At 39.2% G+C, this 15,768-nt stretch overlaps 1 protein-coding gene across 2 annotated transcripts in view; it reads right to left on the reverse strand.

Annotated features, from left to right (window-relative positions):
• Positions 1–15,768, reverse strand: part of TF (transferrin) — a 32,611-nt gene that overhangs the window by 9,282 nt on the left and 7,561 nt on the right. The window contains exons 5-14 of one of the 2 annotated variants that reach the window (XM_063442258.1): positions 14,564–14,702; positions 13,172–13,230; positions 11,042–11,205; positions 9,507–9,657; positions 8,046–8,194; positions 6,923–7,019; positions 5,698–5,736; positions 3,039–3,197; positions 795–945; positions 395–462 (exon numbers count right to left, since the gene is read on the reverse strand). In XM_063442258.1, the coding sequence (XP_063298328.1) occupies positions 395–462; positions 795–945; positions 3,039–3,197; positions 5,698–5,736; positions 6,923–7,019; positions 8,046–8,194; positions 9,507–9,657; positions 11,042–11,205; positions 13,172–13,230; positions 14,564–14,702 (1,176 nt within the window). Of the gene's footprint in view, positions 1–394; positions 463–794; positions 946–3,038; positions 3,198–5,697; positions 5,740–6,922; positions 7,020–8,045; positions 8,195–9,506; positions 9,658–11,041; positions 11,206–13,171; positions 13,231–14,563; positions 14,703–15,768 lie in introns of both variants that reach the window. The other variant, XM_063442257.1, reaches the window with a different exon arrangement.

Here is a 15,768-nt window from a genome sequence, read left to right on the forward strand (position 1 = left end):
TCTTTATGCCACATATGTGGATATATTAGAATTATTACAGATTTTCTTTAGCTAGTATAATTTAAAGAGGTTTCAGAAGTAAATATTGATTCAAATGTGATTGATCAATTCCCAATGAACCAGTATTTTTGAAGCCTAACATTTTCAAGTACGGCTATTGGATCATATTGAACTGGAGGGTTGTGTAACAGATTCTGTCCGGAAGCATGTTTTTTTTTAGCTCACATTCCACCCTAAACTCTGTCAGTTCTATTGTAGTATATTAATAGTGCAATAGTAACTATCCCACAACCCAGGATTCTAAATGAAAGGTTAGACAATGCCATAAATTGTAAGATAACAGAAAGAGTATGGTCATTTTCTAGTACATATGCATTTTGACAGATCTGCTTACCATCTGTGTTGTCCGGTACAGTGCTGCCCTTCACAAAAGCTACATCACCGCCACCTTTAACAAGGCATCTGGTATAAGAAGAAGATATGTAAGCTACATATCAGAAGATACATGTACGCTCTGTGTCATTTTTGTGTCAAGTTCTATACTCTGCATACAGAAAGTGCTATCAATGTGTGCTGTGCGATAAAGGCTATGTGCAATGTGGCACAATAACCTGTTAACTAATGAAACATTCTTCTTGATGTGTTTTTACTTGACACATGATTTTATATAGCTATCAAACTGTGTGCCGAGACTTAAATGATCATATTTATATCTGTATACAACTCTCCTCAAGTTTCTACAATGTGAATTTAGTAGATGACAAGTTTTATTTTTTCAGACTGGTTTATTATACCTGAATGCCCCTTCATATCCATAGAATTCCTCTCTGGGACTTGGAGAACATTTTGTATTTTCCAGTTTTTTTTTAGGATCACCGATACACAACTTGCACAGGTTTGAATTGACATCAGATCCAGGAGCACAGCTTTCACTAAAAAAACTCCCTGTTATAAAAACAAAAAGAAGTATTAAAGGGACACTATAGTCACATAACAACTTTAGCTTAACAAAGCAACACTGCAGTCTCCCTGCTCAATTCTCTGCTACTTTGGAGTTAAATCACTTTTGTTTCTGTTTATCAGCTTTAGCCACACCATTCCTGGCTGTGACTCACACAACCTGCATGAAAAATTGATTTAATTTTTAATCAGATGTTTACTTACTTTAGAAGTATTTATCCCTTGCTCTGTAGATTGAACTTTAATCACACGCAGGATGTTCCTGCAAGGTCTATTATTAACAGTGGAGATGATAATGAATATAAATTAAACAGACTGTGCAATAAAGGAAGGGTAAACTTTAGATCTCCCTTTACAGAAAGGCTGTGTGGATTACATGCAGGGAGGTGTGCCTAGGTCTGCATAAACAAAGTGATTTAACTCCTAAATGGAAGAGAATTGAGCAGACAATTGAGCTATACACCAAAACTGCTTCATTAAAGCAAAGGTGTTTTGATGCCTATTAGATATTATCACTGATTAGTTATGCAAGTTAAAGGCCATTATAAATAATCCCTGCCCCCTCTCAACCAGACAACTAAATAATAACAGACGTTAGCGCTCCCTCTGTGAAGTAAGGGAGCGCAGGTCCATGCAGAAAAATCTCTTGATCTCCCTGCTAGCTCACAAAGCTGGAGCTCCGGTCTCTTGGTTGCCGGGTAATCAGGCTATGATTATACTCTCTACAATTAAAATATTCATTCCTCTTCTTTTGCACTCTTTCACCTGCACTCCATTGAGGCCTGTGCTCTATTCTCTTTGCTCAACAATATTACTCTACCCATCACTGTATGGCTTATCCACCAATATCACATATACCTGTATAATGTACCCACTGGTATCATAGTGCACCTAAAACTGTGTAAATGACCCACCTGTTTTCCACTCTTCTGTGGAGGCGGCTCCCTAATTAGGCGATTTAGGCAGCTGCCTAAGGCCTCGTTCTGACTGTGGCCTCGCGGCCGCCTACGTTCCCATAGGGCAGAATGACTTGTCAGGTCAGCGGAATACATTCATCATACAGTCAGGAAACAGCTTTGCCATAACACAATGGACACAGTCCACAGTCAGCCCCCATACACACTGCACACAGAAAGCAGCTACCCCAAAAACATATGGTCCTAGACACATGCTCATAAAGGCATACATTCACACAACAGCATACTCTCTGTCAGACACACACTTTCAGGCACTTAAACAGATAGACAATGCCACACACAGGAATGCACACAGCGAGATACACATTGTGACAGTATGTTTGGATTTGTCAATGTGTGTGTCTCTGTGCATCAGTGTGTTTGTTTGTGTATGCATGTCCCCTGCTGATTTTGAATGTTTGCCCACTGACAAAGAAATTATCAGTCTATAATTTTAATGGTAGGTGTATTTTAACAGTGAGAGACAGAATAACAAAACAAACAAAAAAAAAATCCAGAAAAACGCATGTCAAAAAAGTTATACATTGATTTGCATTTCAATGAGTGAAATAAGTATTTGATCCCCTATCAATCAGTAAGATTTCTGTCTCCCATGTGTCTTCTATACAGGTAACAAGCTGAGATTAGGATCACTCTCTTAACCCCTTAAGGACCAAACTTCTGGAATAAAAGGGAATCATGACATGTCACACATGTCATGTGTCCTTAAGGGATTAAAGGGAGTGCTCCTAATCTCAGCTCGTTATCTGTATAAAAGACACCTGTCCACATAAGCAATCAATCAATCAATCAATCAGATTCCAAACTCTCCACTTATAGAGCAATCCCACTCATCATTTGTGGAAATGTGGCTGAGGGGATAAATGACATGCCCCATAAATCTTATGGAACTAATAAAAAATAGACTAGAATGAGAAACTCTGGGTTAGTAAAGCCTCTTCCTGCCATTTGAGGGGACTGCCTGCTGCTCCTGTTGTGTAACCAGAAGCAGCAGGGACTTTGAAGCTGAGTATCTTTTGTATGTGTACTTATTTTGTTTGTTTCTATGGTATCCCTTTAAGCACCAGTATCATAGTACCCAGCATTGTAGAGTATACTCACCTATATCACAGTTTTTGGTTTCATTAACAATAAGGCCAACAGGAATGACCCAGCCAGCTGTGCGATCCTTAGCAGTGTGACATGACTTCTTGCCTTTGAGATTGTTCCACGTGATATCTTTGTCTTTTGCTTTAACCACAGCTACAGCGACATATGTGCCTTGGGGAGAGAAGAATACTTATTTTAGCTATTTTATAAATATAATATTTATAATATCCAAAAAATGCTGCCTCTACATCTTCAAAATATTGAATGGTATAAGTATAAATACTACATTTACATTTAACTCTTGTTCAGAATCAGAGTTAACGGAACACTCTAGCACTATAAATACAAACATTTTTTCCTAACAGAAGACTGATGTATGTGGTGGTTTATTACACACCCCTCTTAAATGGTTAAATAAATAGTTTTACTTACCTTTTACCTCCCAGCATGCAGGTCTCGCCACAGTCGCCAATCATCCCTTGGATAAGATGATCATTATTGATGATCTCAGCCAACTCATTGCTACCCCAAAGATAAGCATTGGAGGGGTTTGTGTACATGCATGCAAATCACTGCACTGTGCCAATCAGCATTTTTCATACAGGTGCATTAGATCAGAACATCTCTATAGAGAGTAATTGGCACTGCCGAATGTTGGTCCTTCAAAGTTTGGAGGACCACACTAGGAAGGGCCTCTAGTGGCTCAGTGATCAAATGTACTCCGAAAAGGAGTACATAGCATTATTAAACTTCATAATAATATATTTTAAATATTTAAACTATCCATTCTCTGTACTTGGACCCATTCTCTTTAATATTTTTAGAAGTGATATTGTGATAAGGTCTTGATTGTAATGTAGGTCTTTTTGCTGATGATGAAGATGTGTAACAGGGTTGATGTTCCAGGAGGGATAAGCCAAATGGCAAATGATTTAGGTAAACTAGAAAAATGGTCAGAGTTGTGGCAACTGACATTTAATGTGGATAAGTGCAAGATAATGCACCTTGGATGTAAAAACCCAGGGGCAGAGTACAGAATATTTGGTATAGTCCTAACCTCAACATCTGAGGAAAGGGAATAAAAATAATGTTGGAACTCGTGAAAAATTGGTGCTACTATCATCTGTGTTGATCACATAACACACACATAAAGTGCAACAAAGTGAACCTGGGGAGGAAGAGAATGTGACGTCATTGGCTGTCCCCCAGTTAATAAAAGACACAGCCATTATAGTTTCCTACGGTATTTAATTTTCTACATTTTATTGGAATGTATCTATGCCAATATTGGTTATATTTATATTTACTGAGTGCTCTCACCACTTTCTCATTTTCATCTGAGGAGAGCGATTTAGGAGTAATTATTTCTGATTACTTAAAGGACCACTCTAGGCACCCAGACGACTTCAGCTTAATGAAGTGGTCTGGGTGCCAGGTACCTCTAGGATTAACCCTTTTTTTTACAAACATAGCAGTTTCAGAGAAACTGCTATGTTTATAATGAGGGTTAATCCAGCCTCCAAATCCTCTAGTGGCTGTCTCATTGACAGCCGCTAGAGGCGCTTGCGTGCTTCTCACTGTGAAAATCACAGTGAGAGCACGCAAGCGTCCATAGGAAAGCATTGTAAATGCTTTCCTATGCGACCGGCTGAATGCGAGCGCGGCTCCTGCCGCGCATGCGCATTCAGCCGATGACGTCGCGATCAAGATGGAGAGGAGGAGGAAAGCTCCCCGCCCGGCGCTGGAGAAAGAGGTAAGTTTAACCCCTTCCTCTCTCCAGAGCCCGGCGGGAGGGGGTCCCTGAGGGTGGGGGCACCCTCAGGGTACTCTAGTGCCAGGAAAACAAGTATGTTTTCCTGGCACTAGAGTGGTCCTTTAAAGGTTGGCAGACAATGTAATAGAGCAGCAGGAAATGCTAGCAGAATGCTTGGTTGTATAGGGAGAGGTATTAGTTAGCAGTAGAAAGAGGGAAGTGCTCATGCCATTGTACAGAACACTGGTGAGACCTCACTTGGAGTATTGTACGCAGTATTGGAGACCATATCTCCAGAAGGATATTGATACTTTAGAGAGAGTTCAGAGAAGGGCTACTAAACTGGTTCATGGATTGCAGGATAAAACTTACAAGGAAAGGTTAAAGGATCTTAACATGTATAGCTTGGAGTAAAGACGAGACAGGGGGGATATGATAGAAACATTTAAATACATAAAGGGAATCAACACAGTAAAGGAGGAGACTATATTTAAAAGAAGTAAAACTACCACATTAAGAGAATGTAGTCTTAAATTAGAGGGGCAAAGGTTTAAAAATCATATCAGGAAATATTACTTTACTGAGAGGGTAGTGGATGCATGGAATAGTCTTCTAGCTAAAGTGGTAGATGTAAACTCGGTGAAGGAGTTTAACCCCTTAAGGACACATGACGTGTGACATGTCATGATTCCCTTTTATTCCAGAAGTTTGGTGCTTAAGGGGTTAAGCATGCGTGGGATAGGCATAAGGATATCCTAACTATAAGATAAGGCAAGGGACTAATGAAAGTATTTAGAAAATTGGGCAGACTAGATGGGACGAATGGTCCTTATCTGCCGTCACGTTCTATGTTTCAATATCCTCACCATGTTGTGCAAATACAAAGGCAATATAAAATAATGTAGTAAATGCATGTACCTTTTGTTTTTGTGGACTTTGACTTGCATGGTGTCTGATCTTCTGAAAAGAAAAATGAAGCATACAAGTGAATCAAAATCCTTCCGATAAGGATTTAGATAATTGTGTGCGGACCAGCATAGCATGTTGGTGTCAGACAACTAATGGGAGCATGCCCACCCCATGCTGCCCAAGTTCTCAATGAATTTCTCTTCTGGGACATCCCTCCCTCTGCAGTAAGGGGAGTGGTGTCACCAGAGAAGGATTGGCTGCATGGAGAATTATGAGCCAACTGCTATTCAATTACAAGAAATACGCTTATCTCTTATAATAGAATTTAGCCCTTGATTAGAAATTTGGTGTTCGGTCAATAGCCCTTACTGGTCATGGGAAAATTATGAATTTGTAGTTTCTGGAAGAAGCAAGGAATATCAGAAGATTAAGATTGTGGCTTGACATTTCTGGTAGCTTTTCTAAAATTTTCCCTTGGGAAACCGTATTCTGAAATATACTGGAATTTATTGAATGTTTTAACTAACCTATGAGTTGAGGTGATTGGTTGTTAAATAGCAAATAGTTGGAAAATTTAGACAAAAATAGCAAATTTGAAGAATTTCCCCAAAACATTTGCTTTGGTCTTCATTTTAAAACTTGCCATAACTCACATTTCAATGAATCAACACCTTTGGGGTTATTCACTAAAGTGTGAATTTCCTGCAATTCAAAGTAAATAAAAATTTTAGGCTAAGATAGGAAAGCTGAAAATATTGCCGACTTGTAGATTTATTTATAAGCGTGCCCTGTCCGCCATCACATGGTAGGTACTAAACTGTTTTAGGAATGTTTGACTTCCTAAGTAGGGTCCTCAAGGTGCCTTCCCCACATCAGCTAGAGAGCTGGAAACTAACTGTATGAGCTAAGTCTGGCGGTGCAGGGCTTAGCGCACTGGCTGAGAGTGATCATCTGATGCCATAAGCCAAAAATCTAATCCTACAATGGAAGCTCCTAAGCAGAAACTTCCAGCTCTCTGGCTGAGAAAGTAAAGGAGGAGATGGGCTCCCAAAACACCCCATCAAAGAAATTAAACTATTCTAGAATTGTTTGACTACTTACAAAGGGGAAGGGGTGTCTCCTGGCACCATAACTAATACAGTGTGCTGTAGTGGTTATGGTGATTGGAGTGTTTCTTAGATGTAAAAGGGGCTGCATGGTAGTGAAAGCTTTACATGAGAATGGGTTCTCATACCTGCATCGTAATATTCTCCCATTACCGGTACCAATCCACATGCCCCTGCTGTGTACATGTATCCGCCGTCCAATGTCACTGCATCAGCTTCACTCTTCTGTAAAGACAAGAATTCAGGCAGTAAAGCAATAAAACAAAATCTATTATGAGATGTATATGAATCCTGGACAAAAATCTATGCAGTCCCTTTAAAGATCAGCGAGCATGATCTAAAAAGATTGCAAATTCCGATCATTTTATCATTTCAGTCTGACCAACAGAGCTTACATTCTTTTCTATGTGGACTATAAAATGATTTCCTTATTTATCTGTTCCCTTCATTTACCTGTGACGGGTGGTCAGATACAGGCCGAGGAAAAAAAAAACTTGTTCTTAAAATGTGGGAGAAAAGAAAGTGCCCTTGTGAGTAACATTAGCTGGCTTTCAAAGAGCCGTTTTTATAAAATTAAATGAATGAATAGGTAACGTGGCAGTGTTCATTCATAAAATTGGGAATTGAGGAGAAGTAAAAAGTGAATCTCAAATGTTATACCAAACTAGCCACTTGGGAACAATATCTTCATTTCAGATACTTTAGCCAAGGGGTGCCCAGATGTTTTAAAACTACAAAGCAAAGCATCATGTAACCCTGCTTTAGACTATGAACGTGTCACGTCACACGGCAGGTGACACAGGATTTTCCATTATTTTTTAGTAATTTGATCCTGTCATTCGGTGTTAGGTGGACTGAGAGAAAATGCATTAATAAATCTGCACTTGGAGAGAATATCAGGGCATTTGTGCCCATATGTGAGCGTTACAACAGTGTTCAGTCTATGGGAAGCATATCAATCTCATGCATATGCGTCACTGCAGGCGTATTGTCATTAAAACTAATTGCGTACGAGCATGCCCATTATCCAGCATTGCCGTTGCCAACCCCAGCCCTCTCCAAATTTCATAACTGCCAATATTGCTATTCCACTATCAATCCATTACAATGTTGTGCTTAGTGAGCAAAAATAATGATAATTACCCGTGAGGGAAGAGCACTGGGGGTATCGTGAAAAAAAAAAGACATCTTTATTTATTATGGACAAAAAAAATTCACACTTAAAAAAAATAAATAAAAATTCTCCCTTACCAGAATCTGGTGGATACAATTTTCAGCAGAGGTTCCCACGCTGCACTCAATGGCTCCACCACTTACTGTAGACCAATTGTCACACTTTTCCTTCTCAAGCTTGCTTTGTGTGCACCAACGTATTGTGTTTGGTTTCACCTTTGTTTTCTCTGTGGAAAGGGAGCCAGAGATGTCGCTGAATTTTCTTTCGATTCAGAGAAATAAACATCTAAAACTCCTTAGATTATAAGCTTGGTTGAGCAGGGCCTTCTTCAGATATTTTCTCTGCCCGTATTATTTTACATTTATAATAAAAATAATAATAATAATACTTGAGCACACTATGTGTTCAAAAATGAATATTTATTAATACATCTATACAGTAAAAAGGTTGACATTATAAAGTGTTAAAGGTAATACGTTTTACCAAAAATGCACATATGTACATATATGCAACACCCAAAATCAGAATCCATATATAATTTCATTGACAAAGGCTTCCTGCCGAAAAAATTGTGATCTCCTGCTGCCTTGCCACATACATACCTGGAGGTAACACTGTTATTATGGACCAGCAGTATTTTGACTCTATCCCTATCTGTGCATAGTCTTTTCATATAGTCTGACTCGTATGTGTTTCATATATTTATTCTGAGTTTGAGTGTTATATATGTGGGTGCATTTCTGGTAAGTGGTATTACCTTTAACACTTTATCATAGTGACACCTTATTTTATGTTATTGATTTACTAATAAAGATATATTTTTGAACACATATGGTGTGCTGCAGTGTTATTATATACTGTATATGGTATTCTTATTTACCACTAGGGGGGGTAGTCATTCACCAAATGTTAACCTTCCACTTTGAGCTTTTTTCTATTTGTCTGATTTAGGCTTGCTTGTGTGCTACCTTATTTTAATGCTATTATTATTGTGCATGTCAATTACGTTTTGTCAAATATTCCCAATTCTATAATCTTAAAGTGCTGTGGCAAATATTGGAGCTATATAAATTCTATTATTAATAAAAAAAAAATTCAATCTAATTTACTAAATAGTGTAGCTTCATGGTGAGAAAACAGGGTGAGTTTAGAGTTCAAGGCAAAGAGTTTGGAGGAAGCAAGCATTGGTCCAGCAGCTGGATTCTCGGACCACTGATGTGTTTCTATCTGCTAAATGCCACAAGTGGTTCATATACTTCTTAGTTATCATGCACACAACATATGTTTGGGATCACTATGGAGACTCTTTGATCTCTTACTGCACTACAACTCGCATCATCTTTAGACAGCTCCGAACCGATTAAGTTGTGGTCTAACAGCTAAAGTCACTTTCTTAATCATAGCACAACAAAACACAGATTTTCTTTGTGATTCTACTTAAAACATGAATGCTGAATTGATTCCCACTTTCAATAAACGCCTAGCACTTTTTTTTTTTTAAATCCTGGTGTGATCCTCCAAATATTGTTGATGCCTACCATGCCTGAGCGCCTGGAGAGCGCGGTAATGTTTAGTTCCCATATACAACAAAGAATCCATGGCTGGTGGGAGATCTATCAGAGTCACAGCTGAGTCTTTGAACATCAGATCCTTCCCAAAGGGGGAGCTGAATAGGTTGCATTTCTTTTCCTAAAATCAAATAAAAACTGGAAATTATTTCTCAAAAACTACACATACACTTTTAATTCTGGTGCTAAGTTATTTCACGTGACAAATTTTATGTTTTTAGTCTTGCAAATATGTGCTATTTTCCTGCAAATTTGTTAACTTGGCGATTTTGTGGTGGATTCCTGTTGTGAGTGGTTTGGCCCAAAGTAAGGTTTGTTGGTATTTAGCAGGGTTGATCACTAAAGTGATAATTCAAGGTAAATTCAAAGTGCATTTCACATTTAAGGTCAAAACAGCTGAACTGGAAATAAATCTCCTAAAGAGGCACTTTCACCGCCTGGGTACAGAATTTGGTGACATTGCCGCTGGTGGTCCGGTGGCCGGGGTCAGGAAAAAGGCGTTCTACTTATCTTAACCTGTCCCTTACAGGTGCCACCATAATCTTCCAGCCAGTCCTCTTTGAAGCGTCAGGAGCCAATGTCACTGCACTACTCTTCTGCATTTGTAAAAACAGGGCATTAATGTCTGTGGAGGATCCCGCGAGATCCTCCATAGACAGAGACAATTTCTTGCACCCATCACTGGTGATGGCTGGGGGGATTGACAGTTCTAGACAGCAGTAGATCCACCCAGTGTCTAGAAGTGTCAGGCGTAGAAAAATACTGAGACTGAGTAGTCCCTACTTTGCCTCAGTATATCTTTTGACTTGGCTGGAATTTCAGTGAAATTCCAAAACAGTCAATATGAGTATTTTATAAATGTTTTATCATTATGAAATACTCAATTTACAGGGGTTGGGGAGGGGTGACAGCTCAATTTACAGGGGTTGGGGAGGGGTGACAGTGCTGCTTTAAGTTAGTTATGCTTTGATTTCAGCTACTTTGGCCTTAAATTTGAATTTAACTTTGAATTAACTTTGAATTCAATTAGAATTTTCAGTTAAGTACATAATCCAGAAAATGTCTCGTGGAGCAGCATCCCAAGGACACCACAAACTTTGGTGGACTAGGAGGTTTCACTAAACAGGTTGAAAAACAGACATCTCATAGATTGGAATAGGAACATCTCTCGATGTAGAAGATCTATTTAACTGACATCCAGCACAGCCAGATTTATAATTTCTGAGAAGGACACTTATCTGAGACATTTTCTTTTTTATATGAGTCAGTGGCCATCTCAGTGGTAAGCATTGAGGGGAAGCCAAGACTCCAACCACAACTGAATAGCTAACGTCTAGATGTGGAGTTCAAAATAACCCTCCAGTCAGTCAATGGCAGTAAGTGGTCCTCCTAAAATAAAAATTGGGTATGATGATGTGGGATTGGGCCAAATTGGCTTTTATGTATAGTCATAACCTGAGCTTGCATTAAAATATGGCACAAATGTTAAGGATTGTAATTGTAACCTGCGCTTGTTTGATATATTCTTTGATGACTGGAGTCTTTGGATCGTTGTCCCTCGTAATCACAGCGTGGGCTGGAACTCTAGCCAAGTTGCAGGATTTGTAGTCTGCAAGAGGTTTCCTGGTATTGTCTAGACATAGCAGTTCATATTCTTTGTCATATTTAGCTGAAGAGGAAAGGTAATCCGTTATGTGAGAAGTTCACATAATAATGATGCCTACTCAGAACTTTGCATGCAAATTCATGTAATCCAGAACAATTTGAATATTACCACCAGTATAAATTGGATACTGCCAAGCTGACCTAGCATCTTATTTAAAGGAGAACTGTAAAATTATCTTGAAATTACACCATTGAATAAAACTTAAAAAAATAATCTAGGACTTAAGTATACCTTATTTTTTGTGTGTGCTTGTGTGTATGCTTTGTTTTCTTATAAGCCAATACTATGAAGATTTTGGAAATGACACATAATCCAGTTCCATCCTGGGTCCAGCCAGGGCACAAATGGCAATGGACGAGGAGTAACAGAAAATTGGGTAAATGCTTCCAGGAGAAGTCACGGAAATTTATGTCTCTCTGGCAGCAGGGCTACCTGAGGTGTCATCCTCACCCCCGAATGCCTACATCCAAGGACACAAATTGGCAGAGCCTCCACTTGTTAAGTCTGCCACACATACAAGGTAAAGGGGCATTTTTTTGATTTATCAGGCAGGAATTAGAGTGTCAATGTCATGGCAGAGGCTGAATTCCTAAATGTGTGTACGTATTTGCATCTGTATGTATATTTGTTTGTTGGTGCATGTGTATTCGTGTGGATGTATGTGCCCACCATTTAGAATTTGTCACAAAAGAAGTTTGCTTCAATTATTAATTTTCTGATTGTTTTGGAGTATCTAGAGGATTTCCTTGTAAATAAGACAATAAAACCTATCCAATGTAAACTATGTTTTGTAACTTGGTAGCACAACTTATCATGGTACTGTAAATGTCTTATAGGGATGTACATGTTAATTGAATGGAAAACTCGAAAGGAGATTTCTTAATACAGTTATGTAGTCTATGAGTGAGAGTGAGTAGTTTCAGCTTCTTGCTATGAATTTGTATACTTGCTTCATGTGCTCTTAATTTCCGTATCCTGTTTCATTCTTCACTAAATATTAGTAAATTATAACTATTAACTAGTATTATCTTGTCTGACTACTGATTTAAAAAGTCATACATATAGGTTCAACCAGCAACTCACTGCAAAATCTTCCGGTAAGGATAAAGTATGAATGTATGGTGACATATTGATGCAGTCTGATGCACAAAATCATAAAATGACACCAAGCTGTGTTTTATAGTAGACATGACCTACAGAGTTCCAAATATAACCCACAATGCATAAACAGCGCTTAGGATACAACTAAAAACTATGCAATGTTTCAGCCTACAAGTCATGCATAATGACCATCTAGCAACAAACTGTATAATTGGCTAAATTCCTCCTCCGATCCCGCTAATGAGAGTGAGGTTCTGCTTCACTATGGTCATGAAAACCGAGGAACGGAGGAGGAATATCCATTCACTCACTCTGCCAACTAATCGGCATGCTGCACCCTAGATACATAGCAGTACCCTAGATACACAGTAAATGTATTTTACCCTATATCATGACATGTTCCCATCTCTGACTCTGGGCTATTAGTGGAAGGATACCATACAGTAATTTACAGCCCTACTGCCTCCTTTATAGCAAGTTGTATTTCCCATTTTGAGTTGTATTCCAACATAGTGTGCCTGTTACATGTGCTATGTTTCTGACAAATAATAATATTACAGTACTGCACATCCATTTATTACTCGACAAAAATAGTCGTTTTTTGGACTATGCTGCCATCTTGTGGTTCCCTTTAAGTGCTACATATCCATGTCAAATGTATTTCGGTGATTACCTGTACTTATAGACTGTATACTTTATAACAAAATATTTCTTAGAAGGAACATATGTAGGAAGGTGAGTGAGATGCCATTCTACATTTAGATAAATAGATCAGTACAAAAGCCTATGTTTTGGCTATATTACAGGGTAGTGATACAGTGCATCAGTGATGTCATCAGGCTGCGATATAGACAGATATATCAGTTACCTGATGGTACAGTTGTTTGTTTCACAAAAGCGACTTCTCCTTTACCATCTTTCAAGCACCTGAGTGAGTAAAGAAATTTAAGATACCAATCACTCTATCTTCGCAAAGACATTTTTTGCAGTTTACTTTACAGCAGGTATAAGCTGACCTCCATTGTAAAATGCATCCAACAGAGACTGGTGGATTGTAAAAAACTGCATTTTACCATGATATGGATTCTCTGGTGAAAATTCTGAGTGAAATAAATGTGATTTTCAAATTTAAAGGGACACTCCAGGCACCCAGACCTTTTCTGCCCATTGGAGTGGTCTGGGTGCCAACTCATAGAATAGAAACATAGAATGTGACGGCAGATAAGAACCATTCAGCCCATCTAGTCTGCCCAATTTTCTAAATACTTTCATTAGTCCCTGGTATTATCGTTTAGTTAGGATGCCTATCCCACGCATGCTTAAACTCCTTTACTGTGTTAACCTCTACCACGTTAGCTGGAAGGCTATTCCATGCATCCACTACCCTCTCAGTAAAGTAATACTACTACCCACTACCCTTAACACTGCAAGTGTAATTATTGCAGTTTTCTACTAGACAGCCACTAGAGGGGACTTCCGTGTTCATAAAACGACGCTGGACGTCCTCATGCTATGTGAGGACCTCCAGCGTCGCCGAAATCCCCAAAGGAAAGCATTATTCAATGCTTTCCTATGGGGAGGTCTAATGCGCGTGCGCGACCATTGCAACGCATGCGCATTAGGTCTCCCCCGCCGACAGCCGCGCATGCGCATTAGGTCTCTCCTGCCGGTTGACGTAGACGGTGCCTAACCCAGCGCCGAGGGACATTGGTAGATCACTGAAGGGGTTTTAACCCCTTCAGCAACTTGGGATGGGGGCTGGGAGGTAGAGGGGCACTAGAGGGTCCTGCAGTGCCAGGAAAACAAATATGTTTTCCTAGCACTGGAGAATCCCTTTAAGGTGAAATTGACAAAATGGAAAATGTTTCTAAGTCAGCTATACTTCAGTTCTGCTATTATGGACTTACATTCACTTTGAATTCTGAATTCTTTAGCAAATATCCCTATTGATGACAGCTGCTACTCTGCTTAACTAGCACGTGTTGCTCTAGAGCCATTTAATTTCTGTTTCCCTCTGTGTATTTAGAATATTGCTTACATACTGCCATTTAATTACACAGCAATAACATATTATACAGTCCTGTATGCATTAAAAAAATAGTGATCTTTGATTCAGGGATTAAATCAGTTGTGACTATTCAATAAATACTTTATGTGGACCTGTTAATGAGTAATGTATGTAAAGTCAGAATATGAAATTGTTCTCTAATTAAAAAAGAAAAAAAAGTAAAAAAAAAGGTATAAACAATGCAGCCCTTACTGGAATGCGCCCTCGTAGTTGTAGTATGGTTCAGCAGGAGAACGAGAACATTTATCTTTGCCTTTCCCTGCACACTGCTTACACAAGTTTGGCTCAGTCGCACCAGGAACACAAGACCCTCTGAAGAACCTTGACACTCCTAAATTACAGAAAATTGTTAGTGACAGAACTTGCATGTTGTGTCCCACATCTGGGACTGATCACCATTAAGTGAGTGTATCAAAAGATGTTCTTGTGCTATGCAAACTGTAGTCAAAGCATGAAACTAATGCCAGAGAGCATTAAAAGTCCATGCACTTCCCTGAGTGGGTCCAGCCTGGTGTGCTTCTTGTTTTAGGTGACCCTGCCTGCTTCCAGGCCTTTGACAGAGGTGGCGACAATGGCACGCTCCCATAATGGCAGTGGAGACGATGTCACACACCCTATATTGGAAGGCATTCTTAATGGCCGTCATTTAGGGACAGAAACAAATTCAAACATTGTATTTATTTCAATGTCCGGCATCAGCATGCTAACTTCCAATTTTATTTTTACATAGTACAGGGTTTTGGTCTAATGCTTCTTATAGAGAAGTAACAACAACAGTTCTAATACCTTGGGTATGGCAGGTATTGCACATGTGGGTGCCACTTAAAGGTTTGTTTTATTATTTTATCCCTGCCGTGGGCAAGTAGAAGGACTGCTATGGTGAAGAGAATCAGAGTTCGAGTGTGAGCTTGGCACCTATGGTGGGTGCAGACCTCAGTAATGGCTTCCTCATGGTCTGGCGCTCTCTAGTGACTCAGAGCTTCACCAGTGGATGTTCCCAGCTGGCACAGGGAGCAATTATGCTGTTGGTACAAACCTCATGCTGTCCCACTGGACTATCAGGGACGCAGGACCCCGTTAGACAACGTGACAAACAAAACCCCTGCTTGACTACAAGGGAATTTGACCACACCCTTGAACCACCAGGGTTCATACACCCCATTCTTTGGAGAAAGGAAATTATGAGTGGACTACACAGAGCATGACAACACATGTTACATACAGCCACCACACATGAAACACATATCAGATATAGTCAGCACACCACACACATTATAATTTTATTACAAATTCACTGTTTAAATGCATTTAAACTATGCATGTTTTACCTTACACTATACTTAAAAGCTAAATCTGATTAGCATAGGGCCAAGCTGTAAACGGAAATGGCCTATTAT

The sequence above is a fragment of the Pelobates fuscus genome, chromosome 2 (genome assembly GCF_036172605.1).
Source record: "Pelobates fuscus isolate aPelFus1 chromosome 2, aPelFus1.pri, whole genome shotgun sequence".
Taxonomy (NCBI): Eukaryota; Metazoa; Chordata; class Amphibia; order Anura; family Pelobatidae; genus Pelobates; species Pelobates fuscus.